Source organism: Protopterus annectens, chromosome 3.part1 (assembly GCF_019279795.1).
Source record: "Protopterus annectens isolate FY-2018-M chromosome 3.part1, PAN1.0, whole genome shotgun sequence".
Lineage (NCBI taxonomy): Eukaryota > Metazoa > Chordata > Ceratodontiformes > Protopteridae > Protopterus > Protopterus annectens.
In genome coordinates this window covers 65,335,558-65,363,262 of record NC_056732.1, presented here as the reverse complement: position 1 = coordinate 65,363,262, position 27,705 = coordinate 65,335,558, and the positions used below count along the sequence as shown (strand labels likewise).

General features: G+C 41.9%; 1 protein-coding gene across 1 annotated transcript in view; it reads right to left on the bottom strand.

Moving 5' to 3' along the window:
* The window catches only part of TBC1D31 (TBC1 domain family member 31), a 1,335,355-nt gene that overhangs the window by 1,103,059 nt on the left and 204,591 nt on the right, over nucleotides 1-27,705 (bottom strand). Inside the window, exon 5 of the mRNA XM_044066576.1 lies at nucleotides 9,143-9,294. Coding sequence (XP_043922511.1) covers nucleotides 9,143-9,294 — 152 coding nt within the window. The remainder of the gene's footprint in view (nucleotides 1-9,142; nucleotides 9,295-27,705) is intronic.

Below are 27,705 nucleotides of genomic sequence, written 5' to 3'. Positions count from 1 at the left end.
ATCCTTAGTTGCCACCCCTTAGAAATGCTGTTGAAGTGGCAGTAGCCCTAGTGGAATGAGGCCTAATCCCAGCTGGAATCTCCTTGCCATGATGGGAATAACAAAATGCAATGCAAAACCCAATCCACCTAGAAATAGTTTGTTTTGACACAGGCTTGCCCTGCGAACTCAAAGCAAAAGAAACAAACAACTGCTGAGACTGCCTAAAATCCTTAGTCCTGCTTAAATAATAACGCAATTGCCTGTGTACATCTAAAGTGTGCAAAATCTTTTCCCCTTTATTTTGGGGGTCTGCATAAAAAGTAGGCAAATGAATAGTTTGGTTTAAAGCCACACTAGAAACCACCTTAGGCATAAAGGAAGGATTAGTACGTAATGATACCCTATCCTTATGGAAAATCAAAAAGGGCTCTACTGCCATAAGGGCCTGCAACTCAGACACCCTCCTTGCAGAAGTAATAGCCAACAGAAAAGCAGTCTTCCAGGACAAGTATTTCAATTCCGCAGTAGCCGCAGGCTCAAAAGGTTGTAGAGTAAGTTTTTCCAACACAAAATTGAGATCCCAAGCAGGAGTAGGAGCTCTACGTGGGGGTCTTATATTCTTTGCCCCTCTAAGAAACTGCTTGAACAAAGGATGCGAAAACAATGGTGGGTCACAATCATAGTGAGCTGAAATTGCTGCAGCATGAATCTTAATGGAAGAGAAGGACAAACCTTTGTCCAATAACTCAGTAAGATATTGAAGAGCCACACTCAAATTAGGCTCAGAAATCTCCAAATTCTTTGCTGTACACCAAAATAAAAATCTCTTCCATTTTTCTGCGTACACTTTCCGTGTACTAGGTCTTCTAGCTTCCATAATCACATTTAAAACTTGTTGAGGAAGTTGAGACCTGCTGTGTTTCAACACAGAATATGCCAGGCTGTTAGATGAAGAGAGTGAAGCTTGACATTGAGCAGATGACCGTCCTTCTGAGATAACAGATGTGGAATCAAAGGTAAAGGCCATGGAGGCTTCCTTACCAGACTCCTTAGTAGTGGGTACCAGTGTTGCCGAGGCCAATCTGGAGCTATCAAAATCATCCTTGGCTTGTCTTGTCTGACCTTTAAGAGCACCTTTGGAAGAAGAGGCAGAGGTGGAAAAGCATACACATGAAGATTTTTCCAACTGAAAGAAAGAGCATCCACTTTCCAAGCTGTGTGATGAAACCCCTTTGTGCAAAACTTTGGCAGCTGGTGGTTTAGTGGAGAAGCGAACAGATCTATGTCTGGAGTTCCCCATGACACTGTCAATTTCTGAAATACATGAAGATCCAGTTTCCACTCGTGGGGATCCATGATTTGTCTGCTTAACACATCTGCTAAGGAGTTCTGTGCTCCGGCAGAACCCTTGCCTGAAGAGTTAGTTGCAAGCTGAGCGCACTCTCCCACAAAATCATTGCTTGCCTGCATAGAGGATAAGAATGTGTTCTCCCTTGTTTGTTGATGTACCACATGACAGTTGTGTTGTCTGTTAGAATCAACACCTGCCCTGGAAGAAGTAACTCCTTGAAAGCCATTAATGCAAACTGGACTGCTAACATCTCCTTCATGTTGATATGTAGATGCTGTAGTCTGGCAGGCCACTTGTCTTGTATCCACTTTCCATTTAGATGAGCTCCCAAGCAATGTCCGAGGCATCTGTCGTTAAAATCTGACTCGCCTCTGGCCGGGTCACAGAGAGTCCCTTGTTTAGGTGACATTCCTGAGCCCACCACAAAAATTCTTTTGAAGGCAAGGTATTATTTGAATGACAGTGTCCAAATCCTGGCAGTGCTGTGTCCATACATTTTGAGATACCATTGCAGCTTCCTCATATGCAGTTTGGCATTGGGAAGCACCAGAATACAAGATGCCATGAACCCTAATGCTTGAAGGACTGTCCTTGCAGTCAGCACGGACTGATGAGATAGTTGATGGAAGTAAAGGGATAGACTCTTTTGTTTGTCCGGGGTTAAAAAGGCCATCTGGGCTGCTGTATTCAGTCTCACACCCAGAAAGCACATGTCTTGAGAGGGTACTAGACTGGACTTTATTTCGTTCACAGAATACCCTAGGCATCTTAGCACTGCTATAACATATTCCAGATGCTGTAGAAGGTCTTCCTTTTCTTGAGCCAGAATCAGGCAGTCGTCCAAGTAAGGATAGATTTGAATTCCTTTTAGCCTGAAGTAAGCTATCACTGGAGCCAGAACCTTTGTGAATACTCTGGGCAGTAGATAAGCCAAAGGGCAATGCAGAGAACTGATAATGAGAATTTCCAGCTCGAAACGCAGATACTTCCTGCAACTTAGTCTTATAGGCACATGAAGGTAAGCTTCCTTGAGATCTAAAGTTACCATCCAGTGATCTTTGCCCAGCAGAGGTAAAAGCTGTTGTAACGTCAACATCTTGAACTTGGGAATGTCCAGATAAGTGTTGAGGATAGATAAATCCAAAATTGGTCTCCACGTGTTCCCCTTCTTTGGTACTAGGAACAGGCGAGAATAAAATCCTAGGCCCCTTTCTGATACAGGGACTGGCTGAATGGCCCCTATTTGTAGTAACAGAGAAATTTGCTTGTGAGCCTCTTTCCTTTGTGGAGGAGGAACGTCTGGCATGCCTTTGAAAGGGGGCAATGTATGGAAATAAAACCTGTAACCGTGGTGAATGATATCCAACACCCATCTGTCTTGAGTAATTAAATCCCAATTTTCTTTGAAAAGAGACAGTCTTCCTCCCAAAGGAGCTGCCAGACGAGAATCTACTGGCAGCTGAAAAGGCAGGTCATTGGGTCTGTTTACGAAAGGACTGACCCCTGCCCTCACCAGAAGTCTGAGCAGGTGAACTCCCTGTTCTAGGCCTAAAAGAACCTTGAGCTCTGCCCCTACCACGTCTAGACCTACCCCTAGACTGGGAATCATAAGCAGGATATGTCCATCCCTTAGTAGGCCAATTTCTACTAAACTTCGGTGGCTGCACCTGCAAAAAATCTTTAACAGTTTGCATAGACTTAGCTTTGTCCTCCATTTTCTTTAAAACTGCTTCCACAGGCGAACCAAACAACACATCAGACTGTAAAGGAGCATCCAAAATCCTTGTCTTAACATGCTCAGCTAAATTCTGATCCCTCAACCAGGCATGCCTGCGAAGAACAGAACTAGTGGCAGCCACCCTCGAGGAGGCCTGTACAGCACCAAAACCACATTGCAAAGAATGCTTACCCACTTGTTCAGACACATGAACTAAATCCAGCAACTCTTTACACTCAATACCTTCCGCCAAAGCATCCACCTTAGATTTCAATTGTGAAAGGAGATAATTTTGATATTTTAGCATGTGAAACTGACAATTCAACGCCCTCATGGCTAAAGTGGAAGAAGTATACACTTTCTTTCCCCATCTATCCAAAGCCCTTGCCTCTTTATCAGTGGGAACAGGGTTTTTAACAACAGAGGCCTTAACACCTTTAGGTCCCTGAGAAACAGTTTCCGGGTCTGCCCTAGGACTCTTAAAAGATACTTATGAGCTTCAGGCACCCTATAGTACCTATCAGGTTTAACAGGAGCAGGAGGCAAAGAATCAGGGTTCAGGGAAGCCTCTGCAAAAACATCTTCCACCACATTCAACACAGGAGGTATAGCTAAGGGCCTATGCTGGGGTAAAAACAAGAATTCCCTAAGCCTTTTCCTGGAATCAGAGTAATCTTGGTCTTCCCATTTAAAGTGCTCCCTCATGGAATGCAGAGTCTCTGAAAATGAGAAATCCTCAGGAGGAGAAGCTGTAGGAGTGGAATCATCCACATCAGAATCAGAATAAGGAGGATACTCCTGCAAGTCTTCCGCAGAAGACTCAGAAGCCTCTGAACACTGTTCAAAACTCTCAAACTCAGGTTCCACCCTAGGCCTCTTATCAGGAGGGGGCATAGAACCTCTAATCATAGTAATCAAATCTTCTGCCATTTTAAGCATATGTTTCTTAGGCACAGAACCTGAAGTGCTAGGAGAAGCCCCCACTGAAGCTAAACTTGGCCTACCTCTCAAAGAAGTTTTAGAAACAGAAGGAGAGGCTCTAACTACCTTGGGAAGAGAGGGAAGAACAGTTACCTGAGAAGCCCCCTCAGCCTGGCCTACCTCCTGAGAAGGCACATCCTGTAACAGTAAAGTCTCAGCCTGAGACTCCAAAGAAACTCCTGGCAAAACCTCTGGCTCCACTGAGCCTTCTAAAGAACCGACGTCCGGGACTGCCGGTTCATCAACCCTAGGCTTCACTGTTTTGTCCTTGCGCTTTTTGGACGAAGCGGGCGTCGGAGCATCCGACGGCATTTTATAATTACAACGCTTCCCAAACACTAACCTGGCACAGTCTAACCGTCTCTTAATAGTGCGTTTGTTAAATCTAGCACAAGAGCGGCATCCAACAACGTCGTGCTCAGGCCCTAAACAAGGTATACACAAGGTATGGTAATCCCTATGAGGTATCTGTTTCCCACAAGAAATACAGTTATTCACTTTTTCTGACATCCGGTTAAATACTGAGGCAAGAAAAAACCAAAATGTTCCCCAACGGGGTACTTAGCCAACTTTGATTCGGTCTGAAACTCCGACTTCAGAAAATTTCAGAACGCCAACCTGCACTCGCAAAACTGCTTCTGCATCGGACCATGCGGCAAAAAAGACTGAGGATATGACGCCGGTCATGCGCATTAGTACCCTGACGTACTGACGTCAGTCTAATGCGCCCTGACCGACGTCAGCCATATACTTTGGTATTCGGGCCGACTGGACAGCGGACTACCCCAATGGTTAGGACTGCAGCAATGTGGAATGAAGAACATCTAGTGGCAGACAGAGTAAGCAGATTCAGAACAGACCCCCATGAGTGAAAACTCATGACAGACGTCTGAATGATTTAGTCCAGATGTGGGGAACACTTCAAATAGTTCTGCTCACCTCCTTTCAAAACAGACGGCTGGAAAAATTCTGTTCAAGACATCCTTGAAGCCATGCTCAGAGGACAGAAACATTCTTGTTCCCTTTGATGGGAATGCTCCTTTATGCATTTCCACCCCTTCCACTTTTACCAAAGGTACTTCTGAAGACTCAGAAATAATTACCAAAGATTACTGTGGTAACCTCCCTTTTAGACCCAGGCAAAGTTGGTACTCCCTTGTAATAAAACTGGCCAAGGGCAGTTATCAGAAACTTCCTCACATTCTGGATCTGCTCACACAGTATCAGGGGTACCTGCTCACCCCAACATAGAGCAATTGCTAATGACAACCTGGATGATTCTATCTTGATACCGTTTAGGTACTTGTTCCATGAGAATGTGCAGGTATTGAAGGAGGCAAGAAAAACCTGTAACTAGAGAATCTTATGTTTACAAAACTTAAGAAGTTTTCTAGGTGGTGCCTAACTAATATTAATTGGCCCGGTATAGTGTTTACCCCTCTGGTTTTAAAAAAAAAATACTTGTGTGAGCTATTCAATGATAGCTTATCTTATGCATCTATCAAGGTGCAGCTTGCGGCCATCTCAGCTGGTCTGCCCCATGGATTCTCCTCTTTTACCTCTTTTTGTGGTCAAACACTTTATGAAAGGAGTACTGTACTAGAGACCCCCTCAAAAGCAAATTCCTCCTCCTTGGGATCTCAACTTTGCTCTTGAAAAATTGACCTTATCTCCTTTTGAACTAGCCTTTCAGGATGACTTGGGTTTCATCACTTTGAAAAGCTTACTGCTATAAACACCTGCATGGCGAGTCTCTGAGCTTCAAGCTGTCATGGTACGCCGACCTCATCTGACTTTTCACAAGAACAGGGTTGTTTTACACACTAATACTTCTTTTGTGCCAAATTTTGTTTCTGAATTTACCCTGAATCAAGCCATTAATCTCCCAGTTTTCTTTCCAGAATCTAAAAACATGAGACAGAAGATTCTGCATTCCCTGGATGTGCACAGGCAGCTCAGGTCAGCACCCTTGACAGAACTAAGCTCTTCAGGAAAGCTTTACAGCTATTTCCTATTCTTGGGCTAAGAAGAGTCAACCTGTCTCTAAGCAAATTACTGTTTGTTGGTTGTCTTCTGCTATTGGCCTTGTTTTTTTTTTGTTACTCCCACTGTGGTAAATCTACTCTAGGCTGGGTTAGGGCACATTCTACCACAGCCTTTTCCACTTCTGTGGTATACTGTAAAGGAATGGACTTTACAAGCATTCTGCAGGCAACAACCTGGTCCTCTGTTCATACTTTTACAAAGCACTGCAAACTGGATTATTTCTTAAGTTTCAGAGCAGACTTTGAGAGGACCATTCTCCAGGGGTTCTTTCTTCCTCTTACGTAGAGTAATCTTTGGGAATCTGCAATATGCCACTGAGGTAGTGTGAATGACGAACATAGTACAGTTGTTTATGCCCTACTTAGCTGTAACAGTAGATAATTGAATTTAACACTGCATCAGTGGCAGCACCCACCAACCACCCCCTTTATTTTGCATACAGTTTGATAGCATCCATCCTCGTGTTACTGCTTGGCTTTTATTTGTGTTGGTGTTTTGTGGTTGCAAATTGGTTGGTTTCAGGCAATTCTTGCTTCTGGTCCTTCTTGTTTTTCCTCCTTGACACTAAAAGCCTGAATAACTGACTTTCTGTAAACAGAGGTTAGGCTTCCCCCTGACAGATGATTAGTTAAGCCCCCTCCCATGACAGAGTCAGAGAAGGGGATTCTGAGTTCTGGAAAGCAGTCAGTGTGAGTTTTGTGCAGGTACAAAACCCATATGTTACTGAAACACTGTAAATTACTGTTATGACCCCTTATTCAAAAAAAAGGTTACAATAGAACTATTTTACAACTGCCATTTCTCCAAGACCTGCAGTAGTAAAACAGTAAAGAAAAACATAACAAATATAAGACTAGAATCTGTTAGCCAACACCCTTAGCTGTTTGAAACAATTAAATAATTAAGTAGAGTTTAACTTGGATTTAATAACAGTCACAGCCAATTCAAGCTTCTGAATTAACTTATACTAAACACAGGGGAAACCATGTTAATTTCTTACAACTGACTTAAACCTGACTGGTTCTGGAGATTGTTAGGGAAGGAGGGTTTCCTTCAGCAATTCACACAGGAATCCTCTTCCTCCATAGAATCTTAGCCAACAACCTCCCAATTGCTGCTTAATGCAAACAAAAAAAATCTACTTCTCTTTACTCCCAGGTCAAAATCTTCACACAAAACCACCTTTGACACTTCCTCCTCTAACAACACTGAGGCAAAAGAAGTCTCTCAAACTATACCATTAAAGGTGGTTATTGAGGAGACTGAAATTAGAAACATATAAAACAAGTCATTCAAGGAACACACCTTTCTCCTCCCAATCCTCCATTATACATCCCCAATATTCAAACACCATTTGAATTTCAATACAACTAAAGCTAAAACAAACCTACAACAAAACAGTAAAATTTGCCAATAACCAACTGCAAAGATCTCACCAGTATACATCCCTCAAAAACCTCAACTGTCTGGAACTCCAACAATAAATAATCGAATACTCTCAACTAATTACTGCCTATTATTTAGTATACAAACCCAACAGTAATCCCAGCCTAAAAATACCATTTTAACTACACTAGTTGGCACCTCCACTCTAAGAACCCCTTCTCCTCATAGAGAAAACTAAAACTCAGATAGTGATAATGTTTACTTAACAACCATCTCAAAAATAAAGAATTCAATTCAAAACATGTTTATAATTATGAACAATCTACCCACTTTCAAATCTGAGTTTAACAATTTCTGTAGATGTACTGGATCTGCCTCTGCTCCTCCCCAAGCCAACACTTTAGCTATATTATCTTATCAAATACAATTCTATGGTCACTTTGCACAACACACTATGATGGTATTAGATAAAAAAATGAGCTATAATTTGTACCAGTGGCAATCACTGTTAATACACTGAATTACACTGGCCACACCTGCTTGCTACATACAATGTATTTGTAATCCTTAGTTCTAATCTATGCCCTATACTGCAGTGGTGGTGCTGCGGTAGCGTTGTTGCCTCACAGTTAGACGTTGCACGTTCGATTCTCAGTTAGAGCGTCTTCTGTGTGTCGACATGCATGAATGGATGTTCCTTCGTTGAAGGTTGTGCATTAGGCCAGGCAAGCCAGCGCGTAAAAATCTACTGCCAATCATTAGCAGACCGGAGTTCCACGTGGCGGCCCCTAACCGGGAAAAGCCGAAAGACAGTTCTAATCTATGCCCTCTGATGCTCCCCCTGTACTTACCAAAACGGCCTTCTGGAACACTGACCAACTCATGTGCATATCCCTCAACATAAGCCTATGTGCTTTATATTGATGGCTGTACATGTTTACTAAATACACGTGCTAGATACATAAAGATTGTGCATAGTTACTACAAAATCTTTAATGCGTTACATAGGTGTGTAACTGCATGTTGTTTAACACTTGAACATAACCTGCAGTACTGTTAAATACATGAAACATATAATGTATATTGCCTGTATTTTGCTTCATGTATATTCATTGTAAAAGGAACTTTTCTCCCTGGGGCTCTGCTAAAAAGGGGTTCTATACCCAGTCAGACGTTACTGCTAAACAAATATAAATAAAGTAAGACAACAAACGGCTAACAAAATCTCATAGGTTTACGCAAACATTACATATCAGGTGCTACTGATGAAACAATAATAAATACAACAAAACAGCACACTACGTCTGGTGGTGGCAGACATACCACCTTCCATTAGCATTTATTTACATATACCAAATATATATAACAGAAAGGATGGGCCACTGTTACACAACAGCATCTTATAGTGCCATCTACAGAAACAGGGTCAAATGTGATCTCTGTGAATATCTACTGGGTTCAGCTGTGTCAATGTATTATGAAGAAAAAGCTGTCCACCAGCCAGGGGAGACAACATAAGCATCACAACCATGTGAATGTCCTTTTCCTGACTAAAGTATAGAAAGAATATGTGTTGAAATACAGTAAAACAATGGATACATGAAATGTGGAATGGAGGAAATTCAAAGAAGAAGGAAATAGGTTTAAAAATTACCTTTCTTTCTGGCAATGTACATTACCTGGTAACTGCAAAAGTCTTGTAAGGCATCTTTGTTACTTCTTCGGGTATGGGCAGCTGGTATTTACAGTGCAGTGTGTCGCTTTCCCACGCAAAGACAGAACCATCTTTAAAACAACTGAGGATTGTATTACTTAGTGGCAAAAAGAAAACCTAAAGAGCAAAAGTAACAGAAAAACATACCCAATTATCACTGGTGTAATTTCTGGGATCACTGACTTTACTGTCACATAATGTTTTCCATTCAGAATAAATGTTTCTTTTTTTAATTCACCTGGTAGGATATACACAAAAAAACAATAACACAAATGATAGCTCAAAATAAAATATTCAACACTGTCATGCAAAAAATACCTTGGATACGTTTGCTTTTCCTAAATATGACTCATACTCAGAGTTCTAGCCTCTAAAAGAGCTGCAATGTGTAAAAAAACATAACTGACTGTAGATATTTCTGCTATTACTTAACTACAATAAAACTATACAAAATGCATAATATGAGTATAGCTGCATTCACTGTTGCATTATGCGAGATAGTGGTAGTGCCTCAGTCTTTTTAAAATGTAAAAGAATATATAAAAGGCAAAAGCTAAAAAAAAAAAAAAAACTTGGATGGAGAAACTCTTCATATAATAATTAATAAAGGTGTTGAATATAACTTTGCACATCTCTATCTTACAACATCTCTGTCCCCTACAGAACCAGAAGAATTCCTAATTAAATTCCTGAAAGTAAAAAGTCAATGAAAATACAATCCTTGTAGGGGATTTTAACTACCCAAACAGTGATGTGATAAAGTACCCCAAATCAAATAAATTATGTTCAAATATTGTTTCAATATGTTAATCAAAACACAGGTAAATAGGTTCCAAGATGGCTGCTTACTGAGTAGCACAATGATTAGAGTCCACCAAGTGTGGAAAACAAAAAAAAAACTGTTAAAAAAGCCAGTAAATCTAGATAAACTTAAGTTATTGGCTAGGAATTATACTGCCTGGATGCCATAAAAGAAGAAAACTGGAGAAAGTAAGTGAAAACCAATTAGAAAGGAAGAAAAAGCTCTGGCTAGAAACAACCTTTCCAGCTGTGCAGCAAAGAGCAGTTCAAGGTTAATTTTTAATACAAGAAACAGTTTCCAGCAATATAGAGGAGAAATTAATCAAATACACTTGGAAGTGTTTTAAAAAGTGAGAAATAAGAAATATGTAAAGTAATAAGACAAAAGACTGGGGAAAAATAGAATCATCTTTAAGTAGCTATTCAAATGAGCTTATAAAGCATATGCATACAAGAAAGATGTTAACAATTAGTAAGTGAATCTCTAGTAAGTTAAATACATTTGCTACAGATATGTTTCAAGTATTTACAATAAGAAGGATGAGATAGAAAGAGGTAGCCAGAGATCATCTGTCCTTAATTGTAAAGTAAACAGGCTTTACTTTGTAGCAACATACGAAGAGCTGGACAGAAGCAAGTTAAAGTTCATAAAATCTTATGATGTGGACTCCTGAATGTGGGTGTAAAACTGGATTGATCATATTATATAGAGATCTACAACATAGTTTTTCTTCTTCTTTCGGCTGTTCCAGTTAGGGGTCGCCACAAAAGATCATTTGTTTCCATTTCTTCTTGTCCTCTGCATCTTGCTCTGTCACACCAACCACCTGCATGTCCTCTCTCACCACATCCATAAACCTTATCTTAGGCCTTCCTCTTTTCCTGTTACCTGGCAGCTTCATCCTTAGCATCTTTTTCCCCAATATACTCTGCATCCCTCCTCAGCACATGTCCAAACAAACGTAATCTTGCCTCTCTGGCTTTGTCTCCAAACCTTCCAACCTGGGTTGACCATCTAATATACTTAGTCCTAATCCTGTCCACCCTCGTCACACCCAGAGCAAATCTTAACATCTTTAACTCTGCCACGTCCAGCTCTGACTTCTGCCTTTTTGTCAATGCCACTGTCTCCAACCCATATAACATAGCTGGTCTCACTACCCTCTTGTAGACCTTCCCTTTCACTCTTACTGGTACTCGTCTGTCACAAATCAATCCTGACACTCTTCTCCACCTACTCCATCCTGCCTGTACTCTCTTCTTCACCTCTCTTCCACACTCACCATTACTCTGAACTGTTGATCCCAAGTATTTAAACTCATCCACCTTCGCCTCCTCTACTCCCTGCATCCTCAACATTCCTCTATCCTCCCTCTCATTCATACACATATATTCTGTCTTAGTACTGCTGACCTTCATTCCTTTTCTCTCTAGAGCACATCTCCACCTCTCCAGGGTCTCCTACACCTGTTCCCTACTCTCACTACAGATCACAATGTTATCTGCAAACATCATAGTCCACGGGGACTCCTGTCTGATCTCGTCTGTCAACCTGTCCATCACCATTGCAAATAAGAAAGGGCTCAGAGCTGATCCTTGATGTAATCCCACCTCCACCTTAAACGCATCCATCACTCCCACCGTAGACCTCACCGCTGTCACACTACCCTCGTACATATCCTGTACCACTCTTACATACTTCTCTGACACTCCCGACTTACTCATACAATACCACAATTTCTATCTAGGCACCCTGTCATATGCTTTCTCTAAGTCCACAAAGACACAATGCAACTCCTTCTGACCTTCTCTGTACTTGCCCATCAACACTCTCAGAGCAAACATCGCATCTGTAGTGCTCTTTCCTGGCATGAAACCATACTGCTGATCACTAATCATCACCTCCCTTCTTAACCTAGCTTCTACTACTCTTTCCTATAACTTCATGCTGTGACTGATCAATTTAATCCCTCTGTAGTTACTACTGCTCTGCACATCACCCTTATTCTTAAAAATCGGTACCAAAACACTTTTTCTCCATTCCTCAGGCATCCTCTCACTTTCCAAGATTTCATTAAACAATCTAGTTAAAAACTCCACTGCCATTTCACCTAAACACCTCCATGCTTCCACAGGTATGTCATCTGGACCAACAGCCTTTCCATTCTTCATCCTCTTCATAGCTATCCTTACTTCCTCCTTGCTAATCCACTGCACTTCATGATTCACTATCCGCAAATCATCCAACCTTTTCTCCCTCTCATTCTCTTCATTCATCAGAGCCCCTCAAAGTACTCTTTCCATCTGCTCAACACACTCTCCTCGTTTGTCAGTACGTTTCTCTCTCATTATCCTTTATCACCCTTACCTGCTGCACATCATTACTAGCTCGGTCCCTCTGTCTAGCCAATCGGTACAGGTCCTTTTCTCCCTCCTTAGTGTCCAACCTTTCATACAACTCTTCATACGCCTTATCCTTAGCCTTCACCACCTCTCTCTCTGCCATGCACCTCATCTCCTTATACTCCTGTCTATTTTCGTCATCTCTCTGACAATTCCACTTCTTCTTCGCCAACCTCTTTTCTGTACACTTTCCTGTATTTCCTCATTCCACCACCAGGTCTCCTTGTCCTCCTTCCTCTTTCCAGATGTCACACCAAGCACCTTTCTAGGCATCTCCCTAAATATCTCTGCTGTAGTTACCCAGCTATTCGGTAACTCTTCACTGTCACCCAGTGCCTGTCTTAACTCTTCCCTGAACTCCACCTCACAATTACCCTTTTTCAATTTCCACCATTTGATCCTTGGTGCTGCCCTCACACTCCTCCTCCTCTTCTTGATCACCAATGTCATCCTACAAACCACCATCCTATGCTGCCTAACTACACTTTCCCCTGCCACCACTTTACAGTCTCCAATGTCCTTCAGACTGGCTCTTCTACATAAGATATAATCCACCTGTGTGCATCTCCCTCCACTCTTGTATGTCACCCTATTTTCCTCCCTCTTGTTAAAATACATATTCACCACAGCCATGTCCATCCTTTTTGCAAAATCCACTACCATCTGACCTTCTGCATTCCTTTGCTTAACACCAAGCCTACCCATCACTTCCTCATCCTCATTCCTCTGTTCCCTTCACCAACATGCCTATTGAAATCTGCTCCAATCACCACTCTCCGATCTAAAACATATTAATTTTCTTTATTTTATGAAGTTAGATGTCTACATTGATGTCCTTAGTTTAAGTTATATACACATTTTTAGGCAAACTGAGCTTGAAAAGCAAGAGCACATGATGAAAAGCATGCAAAATGGTACTTCTTTCTTGCATTTGCAGTTACTATCCATTTTCCTTTCCCATTAGCACCTGCATTTCATTACAGACAAGCTCCATGACTGAATAAAATCTTCTGCTTGCGCTAATTGCCTACTGTGAGTTTGTAAATTGGCACGATGGTAAGAAAATGTGATTCACTCTTAGGTATGGCTATAAAGAAAAAGATCTCATTATCAGCTCATTACCGTTTCTCTAAATCAAACACTAGCTCTGTCAAACATGACTGGGCTAGTGCCTATACATTGCCTTAGCAAAGGTATCCCCCCCCCCACACACACACACACACACACACACACACACACACACATGCAGTGTCATTCATGCCCCTACAGATACAACACAAACATCCATACAAATACACACACCTCCAAGTCTTTGAGAAAAGTACCTGCCCAGCAAGTACCTGCGTGGGATTTAAAGTGCCTGTGTACTAATGGTGGTCATTTTTTTTCTCTGACTCGCTTGGCTAAGCAAATTGGAGCTGTGGCCATTTCTGGGAGATAGCAAGTGGCTAATTATCATTGGACACTTCCCCAAGTCTGATGCTTTAGCCACATGGATTAGCCCAAGAGACCACTCTCCACACTGAGGCTTCTACAAGGGCTAAAAACACAGCAATAAAGTAGCCTCTAAATGGGAAAGGATTAGCATAATGCATTAACATTCTGAGTCAAGGATTCCTCATTGTATTAACCCTTTCTGAATCTAAGGGAAAGAGTGTGCAGCAGACAGCAATTAATCATGACAGATTTGAATAATGTGATTGAGTGAAATTGACAAGAGTTCTTTCTTGCACTTGCAAAGTCACTAGCTGTTTTCTTCCACCAGCCCAGATTTAGTTGGAGGCAAGTAGGCTCCAGGAGCATATAATTAATCATGAGAGGTCTAAATTCTGTATTCTTAGTGAAAGCTACACAGTGCAAAACTTTTAAACAGTTATTGCCAAGCAGTTCAGTGAGAATAATGGATACATGAAATTGTGGTGTGTGAATAGTTACCCTCATCAGTTTATTTATTCAGAGGTTTTGCCAGTGCACTTTTTCTTAAGGCTAAAAGCTAATATTTACTGAAAACATGATTTTTTTCACATCTGGGAGTGGAACAGAGAGAACAGGCAGCAGTGTATATAAGTGGGAACATAGGCTCTAACATGCACTTAAGCATTATTAACTTTAACTTTAAAATAAGTAACAACTGCAGCTGCAAGCATTAATTTTGGACAACTGTTCCTATTTGGAGGGTGGGAAGCATCTTATTGGGAAAGTGTACATAGTTTTGTGTGTTTGCTGTGATTTAAGAGAGGTTAAGGGCTTGAAAATTTGATTTTTTTTCTTTCTTCGTGGTTTACATTGAAGCAAAAGTCTGGGAAAGCTGAAAAAAACTGAAGCAAAAGTCTGAGTAGGTGAAAATGTGAGAAGTAACAACATACAAGTTCAGCCTTGCAAACATTAGTGTGTGTGCAAGAAAGCAGCAAGTCAGAAGCATATATTCAGAACAACTCTCGGGTACAATATGTTTTTATAAGTACTAGATACAAATGAGGGGTTTTGACAGATGACACACACTCCAAAATGCATACATTGAACATGCTATTGGGAAGGTACAGATTCCTTAGATTTCCAATTGGTATTTCCTCAGCACCAGAAATGTTCTAAAGAGATTAGTCACTGGTCACCGAAGTCTTGAGAAGGTGTTGCAAACATAAATGTGTGGGGTCAGAAATATGAAGACTATGACAAGACCGTGATACAGCTGCTAAACAGATTAAGACAGCATAATTTCAAATTAAATAATAGCAAATGTAAAGTGAAACTGACAAATCTGAAAACAACAGTCGCAGTCTAATGTCAGGGGATCTGAAACATGATCCAGAAAAAGTCCAAACAACTAAATTAATGCCAAAGCCAGAAGATAAACCAACATTCTTGAGGTTTCTACATCTAATATGTGTAAAGTAACCATGCCTAAAGATACTATAACAGCGAACTCCAGCTTTAGAATGGAGCTATGGAAAAAAAACAGCTTTAAAATGCTCAAAAAACTAGTCACGGGTGTGTGAGTATTAAAGTATTATTATGTGAATAAGCCAGTTTTGCTGCAAGTTGACACAAGTCGGAATGGTACAGGAAATGTGATCCTACAAGAAAGCATACAAGTAATCCACTGGTCATCAACATTTACAGATGCACAAGATGTATGTTCCAGCAGAAAAGAAACTTTTACAACATTGCATGGATTGCATGGATATGAAACATTCCAAGAATTAATCTGTGGTAAAGTCGACCAGGTGGGAGTAGAATACAAAACACAGCAAAGCATATTTAGAAACTCTTTGCACAAGACATCTCCAAGTCTGCAAAGGATATTACTTCACCCACACATCTATCATTTGAAAGGGAAATACAGATCACCATAAAAATATACGCAGCAGATATGCTGAGTACAGCATATAAACTCAGAGAAGTACAGTTACCAATGACAGAAACGTAAAAGAACTTCAGAGATACAGTGACACTGACTTAGAAGTCTTGTTGTTACTGAAAGATGTACAGTGCAGTATGTAAGCCACAGAAGCATAAAATGCAATCAGAACTAGAGATCTATAGTTACAAATTACAGGAAAAAAGAAAAAAAAAAAGTCCAGGGATGTACTGACACTGACGTCAAAGTGATGTTACGGGAAGACATTACAATGAATAGCTGTGCTGTCCAAAAAACATCAGCAAGGAAAAAAAACACTCATTTTTCTTTCAGGGAAGAAAAAAATGGTGTGCCCAGGGCTAAATGTTTAAAGCTGACAAAAAATTGTTCACAAGTAACTGAAAAGACAAATGCAAAAAAAGTCACGACTCACATCTGGGAATAGTAAATCACAAACAGCGAGCAAATACTATAATGCATTGCCATGAATATCAACTCATGGTCTTATTTTTAGGAACCCTTATCTATACACTCTAAACAGGTAATTATTAATACAGCCAACTTTATTAAGTCAGAAGATATAGCAAACCACCTGGCTGAAAATTTCAGCTCCAACTTTAACCCTTTCTCCTCAACCTCCCCTTAGGAAATACCATAAAATACAACTCCTCCTACTTTCACTAGGAAACAGGTCCTTAATGCTCTCTCTCTAAGACCAAGAACAATGCATTGATGGGCCCTGCCAATATACCAAGATGCCTTCTAAACAGCATGAAACATGACCTATCAGGCCCTCTGGAATCACTATTTAACCATAGCCTCCAAACAGACTTTATGCCTCACAAATATAGAACAGTAACCCTCATCCCTCTGCACAAAGGTGGCAATCTACAGACACACAAGTTTCACTAGTCTCATATGCAAAGCCCTGGAAAGAATTACCATGGAAATGATCAATAATGACACAGGAAACCTCATAACATTAGACCCAACCAAATCTGGTTTCATCAAGGGCAGTTCATGCCTACTCAATGTGGTGGATTTCTTTCAGAAGGTAACCAAATTCAGGGATGACGGCAAAGGCAGTTCACATTCTCTACCGTGACCTGGCCTAGGGCACTTGACAATACCCCACTCGGGCATTGCTGATAAACTCAAGAAGTTAGATATAACCCTTATGTCACCCAGTGGACAGTCAGATGGCTCAGAGACAGGACCCAAGGCGTTAGAACTGGGGAGTCTGCCTCTACAAAGAGGTTATTCACAAGCACAGTCCCTCAGAGATCGGTCTTGGGACCACTCCTATTTGGCATTTACTTCTTTGAAGCAAAAGTCAATGTCAAGTGCCTCCAGCTGACCAAATCTGCAGATGATTGCAAATTAGGAGCAGTTACAGAATCCCCAACTGACACTAATGTTCTCCAGGATGGGCTTACACAAACAAATAACGGGTCAAAACCATGGACTAAAACTAAATGCTAAGAAATGCATAACAATATCCTTCAGGCCATCCACCCCTGGTAACTATCATACAGACAACACACCCAGAGTCAATCCCAGTAGTCAGTGACTTGGGGGGACACACAAACAGTAATCTAGCCTTTAACCATCACATGTCTACAGTAGTGAGGAAATCATTCTGTGTTGTGTAACCTATAAACACAGGTATGACATCTAGGTCCAAGGAGGTTACTGTTCCACTACATTCAGCACTCTTTAGACCTATCATTGAGTATAATCTCCCCTTTGGTATGTACCTCAAAGCCCTATCACTGTATTCTGTCTCCTACAGGCTACTGAGGGGAGATCTATGCTTGGTATATAAGGCATTGCTGGACCCCAACCTGATAGACCTCATGCACATCCATAAAACAAGCAGCACCAGAATTACCCAGTCTAAAGACTTAAACATTACCTGTGATATAATTAGGACATGCTAGAGAGACAGGTATGTATCCCAGAGACTAGTCCTTCTTTGGAAAAGGTTCCCCCAGCCACATGAAGCAGAGTTCCTTCCTAACCTAATTAAAGTGCAACTCTGACAATTGGATGGGGGACAGAAAATTCATCCCTGGTTTGGCACCTACGTCTCTAATGGATATAGGCAGACTGTAAACTGAAAAAAGAAAAGAAGCCAGCAACTGTGAGCTGTGAAACTAATTTAATTAGTTAAGCATATAAGGAACCACAAAATAAACAAGAACAGACCAGTTTCGGCTTTGGTTTGTTAAACTTGGTGCTTTCTGCAGACTGTAAACTGCTCATCTCCCAGGCAACTGCATGTAAATGTTTCATCTCCCAAGCCCTTACTTTCACTTATCATTGGTACCAGAACTTGTCAGAGATTTGGGATGCATGGCTAGGCTTAAAAACACCCTCGTAGTTTTGTTAGTCTAGTACACACCTACAAACCTATAATGGTAGTTTCTCTCATAGTTTCTACCTCACCACAGAAAATAATGAGGAGGGCGGAATAGTTTCCATATTTTAGCAATGCTTTTGGATGAACACATGGTTTTAGTCCTATGTGAACTTTCTGAGAGTACAACTATGGCTTCCTAAAAATAAGGACATGAAGATTCAAAATTCTGTCAGCTGAGATGATGGCCACAAAGAAACGCATCTTCCAAAGGACAAGCTTCACAGACACAAAAATCAGAAGCTAGAAGGAAGATGGCACAGCCTTCAGTCACAAAATTCATGCCCAAAGGAAAATAAGGGTTCTTCCAAAGAAGGAAGAGATGAACACCTTTAAGAAATGCCTCAACTAGCATGAGCTTGGCCACACTACTGCATTCCACAAGGTCACAAAGGACAGAATGCCATATAAATGGACCTTGACCATGGAATAACTAAGGCCCAAGTTATAAAGGTGTTTGAGATACATCAAAACAACTTGTAAACTGATCAACTTAGGTAGTAAAGCACAGCTGTCTTTCCAGGTGGAGAACATCTTGCTTAGAAAACTTAAATTAGCAAGCAAAAGTCTTCAAGACAATTGCATTCACACTAAAAAACCTTGCTGCAACATCCAGGCAAGTCAAGTATCTAAACTTGGAGCTATTCTATGAGGTGGAGTCTGTTGTCATCCTTCAGGAGTGTAATAGTCTTGGCTTTTATCATGATGACTTCCTGTACTGCCAAAAACTCGAGTGCATGAACCCATACCCTTCTGATCCACTAAGGACAAAAAAAGATGAACACTGGTATTTCTTGCCTGAACTTTGCAATTAAGCACAGAAATGGTTGTAAGGAATAGGGGAATCTCCTCTGACACAGAAGAGAGAAAGCATCCACTATGAATTACTTCCTGCCTTTCTAGACCAAAGAGAAATGGGGTGTTTCCATGGGGCAAAATGGGTACACTCTGGGGTACTACATAAGATGATGATTCTGACCAAAAGACTGTTAGTTGGTGCACAGGGTTAAGGCTGTGAGTTGCAGCTCATGTAGTACAGAGTTTGATTCCCTCAGGCTTCATTCGCCTAAAATGTGACCTTGAGCAATTTCCTTAGTCAGACGGGTCTTGGGGGGCAATTGTGAATTTGGCTTAGTCTCCTCAATGGTAATCTGGACTGTAAGTCTAATATTTGTATCTAGAACATAACATCGACAGCTTAGATTGTCGAATCCTAAACCAATGACACCTAACCAGTGAAAGCTAACAATAGCGAACGGCCACATCACTGAATTCTTTCCTCGGGAAAGAATTCGGGTGGCCGTCCATAAACAAAATAAACACACCCAAACATAGTGGGTGGCTTCACCCCCCCCCCTCACACCCCCAGAGGAAAGAATTTGATGATGTGGCCGTTCATTATTGTAAGCTTTCAATGCTTAGGTGTCGATGATTAAGCATTCGACAACCTAAGCTGTCAACAATTCAATAGGAACTAAGAAATACTTATAATATTGTCATTAAATTCATGCCCTAGTATGCGTGTATACTAGGGCATGAATTTAATGACAATATATACTTTTTTGTGGGATGCGTATAATAGGGGAATGCTGCTTTAAAATTTCAAAAGGATCACATGACCAATGAAATTTACTTAAATGGCTCTAGAACTGTTACAACTTGTATCTGATGAAGTTTTAAAGGGTTTAAAACAAAAGCGCTTATACGCTTACTGGATTTTACAGCATTTCTTGGCTTAAACCTGTTTTACACTTTTACTGGATTGTATTACACTTTTTGAACAACATTTGAAGTTCCTATGGCTTGGTTTTGGACTATTTGGCTTCCAGTAGCAAGTATTTCTTAGTTTGTGATTTTGGAATTCAATAGGAACTCTTAATATTTACAAAAGGATGGAGGAACAGTTTAGCAAGACCATCAGTACACTCCCCTCCACAGACATATGAAATGCTGTAAAGGTGATGCCTCCTCAATGACCTGCTCGATACAAGATGCACACTACCTCTCTGCCAGGAAGAATATCTTTGTCCTGCACTGTTTGTGTAGGTGCCATACAGCAGACATTGTTGTTGGACTTGATTAGGTAGCACTCCTGACTCACAAGTTGAAAGTACAGATGTGCAAGCAAACTCACCACACTGTCAGATATTCAAATAACAACTGCTGCAGCAGCCTTAGCTATATGAGTTTTATCCTGCTAAGGTGCCAAGGATGCAAAAGTCGGTCAAGCTTACAAAGCTTCAGGATACCTTCCACACAGCAAAACTGTCAGGCAGTTCGAGCTGAGAATACTAGAAGATAAATTTGGGTGACAAGCCTTAACAGCTTTTCTGTCAACAGACAGATGGAGACTAAACGCTGAAAGGATAATGCTAGAAACAAAAATAAAATAAAATAAATGTACAAAGATTGGCATAAAACACAAACCAAAACACAAAGGGAATGGAGGGAGACTACAGCAGTGATCATTTGAACATCTACTGTTATGGTAAGCTTAGTTACACAACTGCACTATGTTCATCACACTAGTTACTGCTGCAGTAGCCTAGGCTATGTGAATTGATTACCCTAGCCTACTACATTTGGGAGATGGAAGGAAAATAGTCCAGGAGCCCCTGAAGAATGGTCCTAGCAAAGCCTAGACCTAGAGATGCAATCAAGCTTATACTGTTTTGTAAAATATGCATAAAGAACAAAGTAGCAGCTTCTAGAATGCTTCTAGAATCCACCCCTTTCCAAAAAGCCACAGATGAAGACAAGGCCCTAACATAGTGGGCCTTGACCTTGCCTGGAATAGTTTTGTTATACTTAGTATAACAAAAGGTAACAGCCTTAGACAACTGGAAATAAGTCTGTTTTGTCAGAAGCTGTCCCTTCCTCTTACCTGCACAAGAAATGAACAATTGATCCAACGATCAGAAAGACTTAGTCCTGTCAAGATAGTACCTGGGCTGTCTGTGGACATCAAAGGGATGGAGTATCCCTTCTCCCTCATTTTTAAGTTCAGGAAAGAAAACAGGGATACGGATAGTTTGGCTTAAAGTAAACTCGGACACATTTTAAGCTTAAAACAAGGATTAGTTCTCAAAGAAACCCTATCTCTGTGGAAAATGAGATATGGCTGATGCACCATAAGAGCTTGCAACTCAGATACTCTTCTTGCAGCATTCAGAGCAATAAGAAAAATTGCCTTCCATGTTAAGAACCTGAAGTCAGCCAGGTTAGCTGGTTCAATGGAGCAGGTGTTAGCTTCTCTAACACAAAATTAAGATCCCAAGGAGGGGTCACCAGTTTATTTGGTGGCCTATTGTGCAAAACCCCTTTTAAAACCTTTTTGTCATAAAACTGCATTGAAAGAGGAGGAATCAATGTGCAGACATGCTGAAATGGCAGATAAATTAACCTTGATAGAGGAATAAGAAAAGCCATAGGATAGTACCTCACACAAAAATTGCAAAATCAGAAAACAACTAGTCCTGAATAGGTGCTGGTTATGCTGCTGGCACTAACTAGAAAACCTTTTCCATTTGCTAATATACGATCTTCTAGTAGCAGGCTTTCTTGCTTCCATTAGTACCTGATGCACGTCCTCAGTAAGCATGTGCCTAAAAGGAAATAAGACCATATCACTGAAGCAGTCAACTGAAGCTGACTTACAACTGGGTACATCAAACACCCTATTCTTGTGCGAGTAGATCCAGTCTGTGAGGAAGCTTGTGATAACCGCCTCTGGCCATTTCCAAAAGTAGGGAGAAAGTACAGTTGTGTACACTTACCATAAATGTAGATGTTCGAGTGTCTTCACTGTTGCAGTCATCACTGTAGGGTTCTTCCTGCCGGCAGGCAGTCCTCGGTCGGCCAGAATCCCAAAGTCTGGGTCCGGCGTCGGCTGTTCAGTCATGCTCCCTGACATCAGAGCGCCAGGAGTACAAAGCTGCCAGCCGACGCCATGTTCTTCAGTTTTTCTTGCCCCAGATGTCAGGTGCCTAAAAATGAAGGCCAATAGTAAAAACCAAAAAAATAACAAACCAGAAACCCTATAGCCTGTAGCAAATACACCTCAGAAGAAAGGTGAAGTAGGTAAGCACACTAGTGAAAGTATAAGAGGGGACAGGAGGGAGGGTAACCCAGACTGCAGCAGTGAAGACACTCGAACATCTACATTTATGGTAAGTGTACACAACTGTACTATGTTCATCGTGTTTCACTGTTGCAGTCATCACTGTAGGGTTGAATCCCAAAGCTGAGATAAGGGGTGGTGGTTATAGAGAAGAAGGGGCGGCTAGAAGGCCCTGCAAGACTGCAGAAGCAAAGCCTGCCCTAGACTTAGAGTAAAGAGGGTGATTATAGTGCTTAGAGAAAGTATGCACTGAACTCCAAGTTGCAGCTTCCAAAATATCTTTGGTAGGTACTCCCCTGAGAAAGGCAGCTGAAGTAGCAGCAGCTCTGGTAGAGTGAGTCCTAATTTTTCCTGGGATTTGCTTTCCATGATGAGAGTAACAAAATCTGATTCCATGCGCAATCCATTTAGAAATGGTCTGTTTTGAAATGGCTTTGCCTTGGGAGTTTGCTGCATAAGAAACAAACAGTTGCTCTGTTTTCCTGATATCCTTGGTTCTGTCCAGGTAAAAACGAAGTTGTCTGTGTACATCCAAGGAATGCAAGATCCTTTCCCCCTTATTTTGTGGATTAGTGAAAAAAGTTGGCAGGTGAATAGTTTGTTTTAAAGCCACTTTGGAAACCACTTTAGGCATGAAAGTAGGATTAGTCCTTAAAGACACCCTATCTTGGTGAAAAATAATGTAAGGTTCCACAGCCATGAGTGCTTGTAGCTCCGATACTCTCCTGGCTGAAGTCAAAGCCAGTAGGATAGCTGTCTTCCATGATAAACACTTAATATCAGTTGTGGCAGCAGGCTCAAAAGGGGGCAGAGTGAGTTTTTCCAGAACATAGTTGAGGTCCCAGGCAGGTATGGGTGGTGTCCTAGGGGGCCTTAAATTCTTTGCTCCTCGTAGATATTGTTTCAGAAGTGGATGCGAAAAGAGTGGAGGGTCTGTATTGTAATGTGCAGAGATAGCTGAGGCATGAATTTTTATGGAGGAGAACGATAAACCCTTATGTAACATGATATTAGGAATGAGAGGATCCGAATCCTGAGCATGCATCCAGGTGCAAAATCTCCTCCATTTGCCTGCATAAGATTTTCTAGTGCTAGGCCGTCTGGCTTCTAAGATAACATCCATGACCTTTTTGGGAAGGGGAGGATTAATCATAGATCCTGAATTCGCCAGGCTGCCAGGCTGACAGTTTTGACACGAGAGTGCAGAACCTGGCCCTGGTGTTGAGACAATAGATTGGGAATCTGAGGCAAAATCCAAGGAGGTTCCTGAGACAGATTCTTCAGTGTTGAGTACCAGAATTGACGAGGCCAATTTGGGGCCAGTAGAATCATCATCTTGGGCTTGTCCTGCTTGATCTTTAATAACACCCGTGGCAGAAGAGGTAGTGGTGGAAAGGCATACCACTTGAGGTTTTTCCAACTGAATGATAGTGCATCCACTTTCCATGCTAGCTTGTGAAAAGTCCTTGTGCAAAAAATCTGTAACTGGTGGTTGAGGGGGGATGCAAATAGATCTATGTCCGGGCAGCCCCAGGCTTCTGTAATTGTCTTGAATATGTGGGTGTCTAGCATCCACTTGTGTGGGTCTGACAGGTTCCTGCTCAGGCTGTCTGCCAAAGTATTTTGTTTCCCTGGCAGGAACTGAGCTTGTAGATCCACTTTGCAAGCTAGTGCTGTGTTCCATAGTGTCATGGCTAGTCTGCAAAGGGGGTAGGAATGTGAGCCCCCCTGCTTGTTTATGTACCACATAACTGTGGTGTTGTCTGTTCGTATCAGTAGTTGTCCTGGTTGTAGAAGATCACTGAAAGCCAAGAGGGCATTCTGAACAGCTAACATCTTTCTTAAATTGATATGTAGGTGCTTCTTATCCTCTGTCCAAAAACCTTGCAGACCCTTTCCCTGCAAGTGGGCTCCCCATGCGTAATCCGAAGCATCCGTGGTTAACACTTGGCTGGCTGGAGGTAGACTGAAGGCTTTGCCTTTGTTGTGAAGACATGCCATGGTGCACCAATGGAATTCCTTTTGTAGGCAAGGCAAGACAGCAATCTGTGTGTCTAGACTGTGGCAATGCTGGGACCATACACTTTTTAGATACCATTGTATTTTTCTCATATGTGGTCTTGCATTTGGTATGAGAAGGATGCAGGAGGCCATGTAACCCAAAGCCTGCAGGAATTTCCTTGCAGTTAGCTGAGTTATAGAAGCCAAGGTTTTGAAAGTTGAAGCCAGCTGTAGTTGTTTTTCGGATGTCAGAAATGCCATCTGGGTTGTTGTGTTTAAAGGAGCACCCAGAAAAGTTATCTGTTGTGTGGGGGTCAAATTTGACTTTTTTATGTTTACAGTGAATCCCAGGTACTTGAAAAGATTTTGAACAAATTCCAGGTGCTGGAGTAAAACATCCTTGCTGTCTGCTTGAATAAGGCAGTCGTCCAGATAAGGGTAAATTTGAATACCCTTGAGTCTGCAATAAGCTACTACTGGTGCCAGGCACTTGGTGAAGACCCTGGGCGCAGTAGACAAGCCAAAGGGCAGCGCAGAGAATTGGTAATGTTTCGAGCCGGCCTTGAACCAGAGGTATTTTCTGCACTCCTGTCTGATAGGGATGTGTAGGTAAGCCTCCTTTAAATCCAGTGTCACCATCCATGCATTTTTGCTCAACATTGGTAGGAGATGCTGCAGAGTAAGCATTTTGAACTTTGGTATCTCCAGGAAAGTATTTAAGACTGACAGATCCAGAGTTTTGCTTTCTGGGAACTAGAAAGAGCCTTGAGTAAAAGCCCTGCCCCATCTCTGATTGTGGAACCAGTTCTATGTCCCTCATAGCCATGAGGGATCCCACCTGGTTTAATGCCTCGGACCAATGGTGTTTTGGTAGGTCTGGCCATCTGTTTGGTCTTGGCAAGGTATGAAAGTGGAATTTGTATCCTCTTGAAACTACATCCAGAACCCACTTGTCTTGGGTTATGTAAGTCCAATTTTGTTGTAAAAGAGAGAGTTTTCCTCCTAGAGGGGCATCCAGGAGAGAAGTTCCTGGAGCCATGCAGGGGGAGTCATTGAGCCTGTTTTCTATATGATTGAGGTCTGTCCTCTCCACCCCTGGAGGTGGAAGCACTCCATTGTCTAGGTCTGTAAGAGGTCTGTGTTTTTTAGGCCTCCCTCTGGTGCGCCTATATCTACCCCTCTGAGACCTGTCCAAGCTGGGAAAAGGCCAATTTTTTGTTGGCCAATTTCTGCTAAATCTAGGAGGCTGAACTTGTAAGAAATCCTTAACCGTTTGCATGGATTTTGCCTTATCCTCCATTTTCTTCATCACCTCTTCAGCCTTAGGCCCAAACAAAACATTATGCTGAACAGGAGCATCCAGTAACTTTGCTTTCACTTGATCAGGTAAGTTTTGTTCCTTTAACCAAGCATGTCTTCTAATGACTGTGCCAGAGGCAGCCGCCCTGCAAGAAGCCTCCAAGGCATCAAAACCACAGTGTAAACCATGCTTCCCCACTTGTTCAGTAGCATGCATCAAATCATGTAATTCCTTATTATCTGCACATGCAGAAATGGTACCTAACTTTTGTTTCATAACAGACAGTAGAAATTGCTGATATTTTAGCATATGAAATTGGCAATTTAAAGCCCTGATCGATAAAGTAGCAGAAGTATACACTTTTTTGCCCCATCTCTCCAAAGCTCTGGAATCCTTATCTGTCGGAATAGGATTTTTAGCAGAGGCAGCCTTAACCCCCTTAGGACTCTGAGAAATGGTTTCTGGATCAGCTGTAGGATTTTTGTAAAGGAACTGGTGGGAGTCAGGGACCCTGTAATATCTGCCAGGCTTAGCAGGGGCTGGAGGAAAGGAGTCAGGAGTTAAATTAGCCTCAGGAAAAAGCATCATCCACAGTATCCAAAATAGGAGGAATAGCCAGGGGTCTATGTTGGGGAAGAAGAAGGAAATCCCTGAGCCTTCTCTTAGATTCCGAGTACTCCTGTCCCTCCCAGTGAAAATGTTCCCTCATGTCATGTAAAGTTTCCCCAAAAGAAAAATCCTCAGGGGGAGAAGCTGATGGAATAGATTCCTCAGCATCAGAATCCTCATAAGGAGGGAAAGAATATTCCTGTTCAGAGGAAGACACTGAAGAAATAGATGCCTGATCAGAAGATTCATAATCCAACTCTTGCCTTGGCCTTTTGTCTGGAGGGGGATGTGAACCCCTAATCATGGTTAGCAAGTCCTCCGCCATTTTAAGTAACTGTTTCTGTGATTTGGGTCCCGGATCAGAAGAGGCCTGGGCTGGTGTCTTAGATTTAGAAGGAGTCTTTGTCTTTGTCCTGGGTTTTGCCTTTATCAGAAGCTGTGTAGGCCTGAAAACCCCCTCGGAAGCCGATACCTGCACAGCGGCTCCGGACCCATCCGAGGGAGCATTGTCCGAAGGTCCCGCAGCTGGAGTGCTCAAAGGCCTAGTTGGCTCCTCGTGGGAGTCCGTTTCGGCTATCGATTCTGAAATGGCCGACGACAGGGGTTGCGAAAGCACCTCACTGATGACGGCCGAACCTGAAGCTGGCTCTGGTTGTGTAATGTCATCTGATTTGGACCTTGGAGGCCTGTCCTTATCCTTGCGTCGTTTGTGAACTCCGGTAGTCGGAAGCGTGTCCAACGACATTTTATAATTAAATCGCCTACCAAAGTAGTGAAAAGCAAAATCGTACCTCCGCTTAATCGTACGTTGGTTAAATCTAGCACAAAACCAACAACTAGCTATGTCGTGGTCAGGGCCTAAACAAGGAATACAGTAAGAATGGAAATCCTTATGAGGTATTTGCTTCCCAAAAGAAATGCAATTATTAACTTTTTCTGACATCGGACTGGAGCAAGAAAAAAGTTTCCCCAACGGGGTACTTAGCTTTGAGAAGAAGAAGTAAGTCTTCGGACTGAAGCACAAAAAAATATCAGGAGTCAGCCGACCGGCACTTGCGAACTGCTTTCACCGCACGGCAAGAAAGACTGGAGAACATGGCGTCAGCTGGCAGCTTTGTACTCCTGGCGCTCTGACGTCAGGGAGCATGACTGAACAGCTGACGCCAGACCCAGACTTTGGGATTCTGGCCGACCGAGGACTGCCTGCCGGCAGGAAGAACCCTACAGTGATGACTGCAACAGTGAAACACGATGAACATCCACTATTGCCTGGACCAGAATAGAGTCACCATAATGAACTTGGGAGATTCCTTCTGAATCTTCAGAAGTACCCTGGATATTAGCAGAAAGAGAGGAAAGGCATACAGGAAAGTACAATTGTATACACTTACCATAAATGTAGATGCTCGAGTGTATTAACTGTTGCAGTCACCACACTTGGGTTATCTGCCTGCAGGTAGCCCTCAATCGGCCCGAATACCAGAGTCTTGGGATTTCTGCGTCAGATGCTGTCGCCT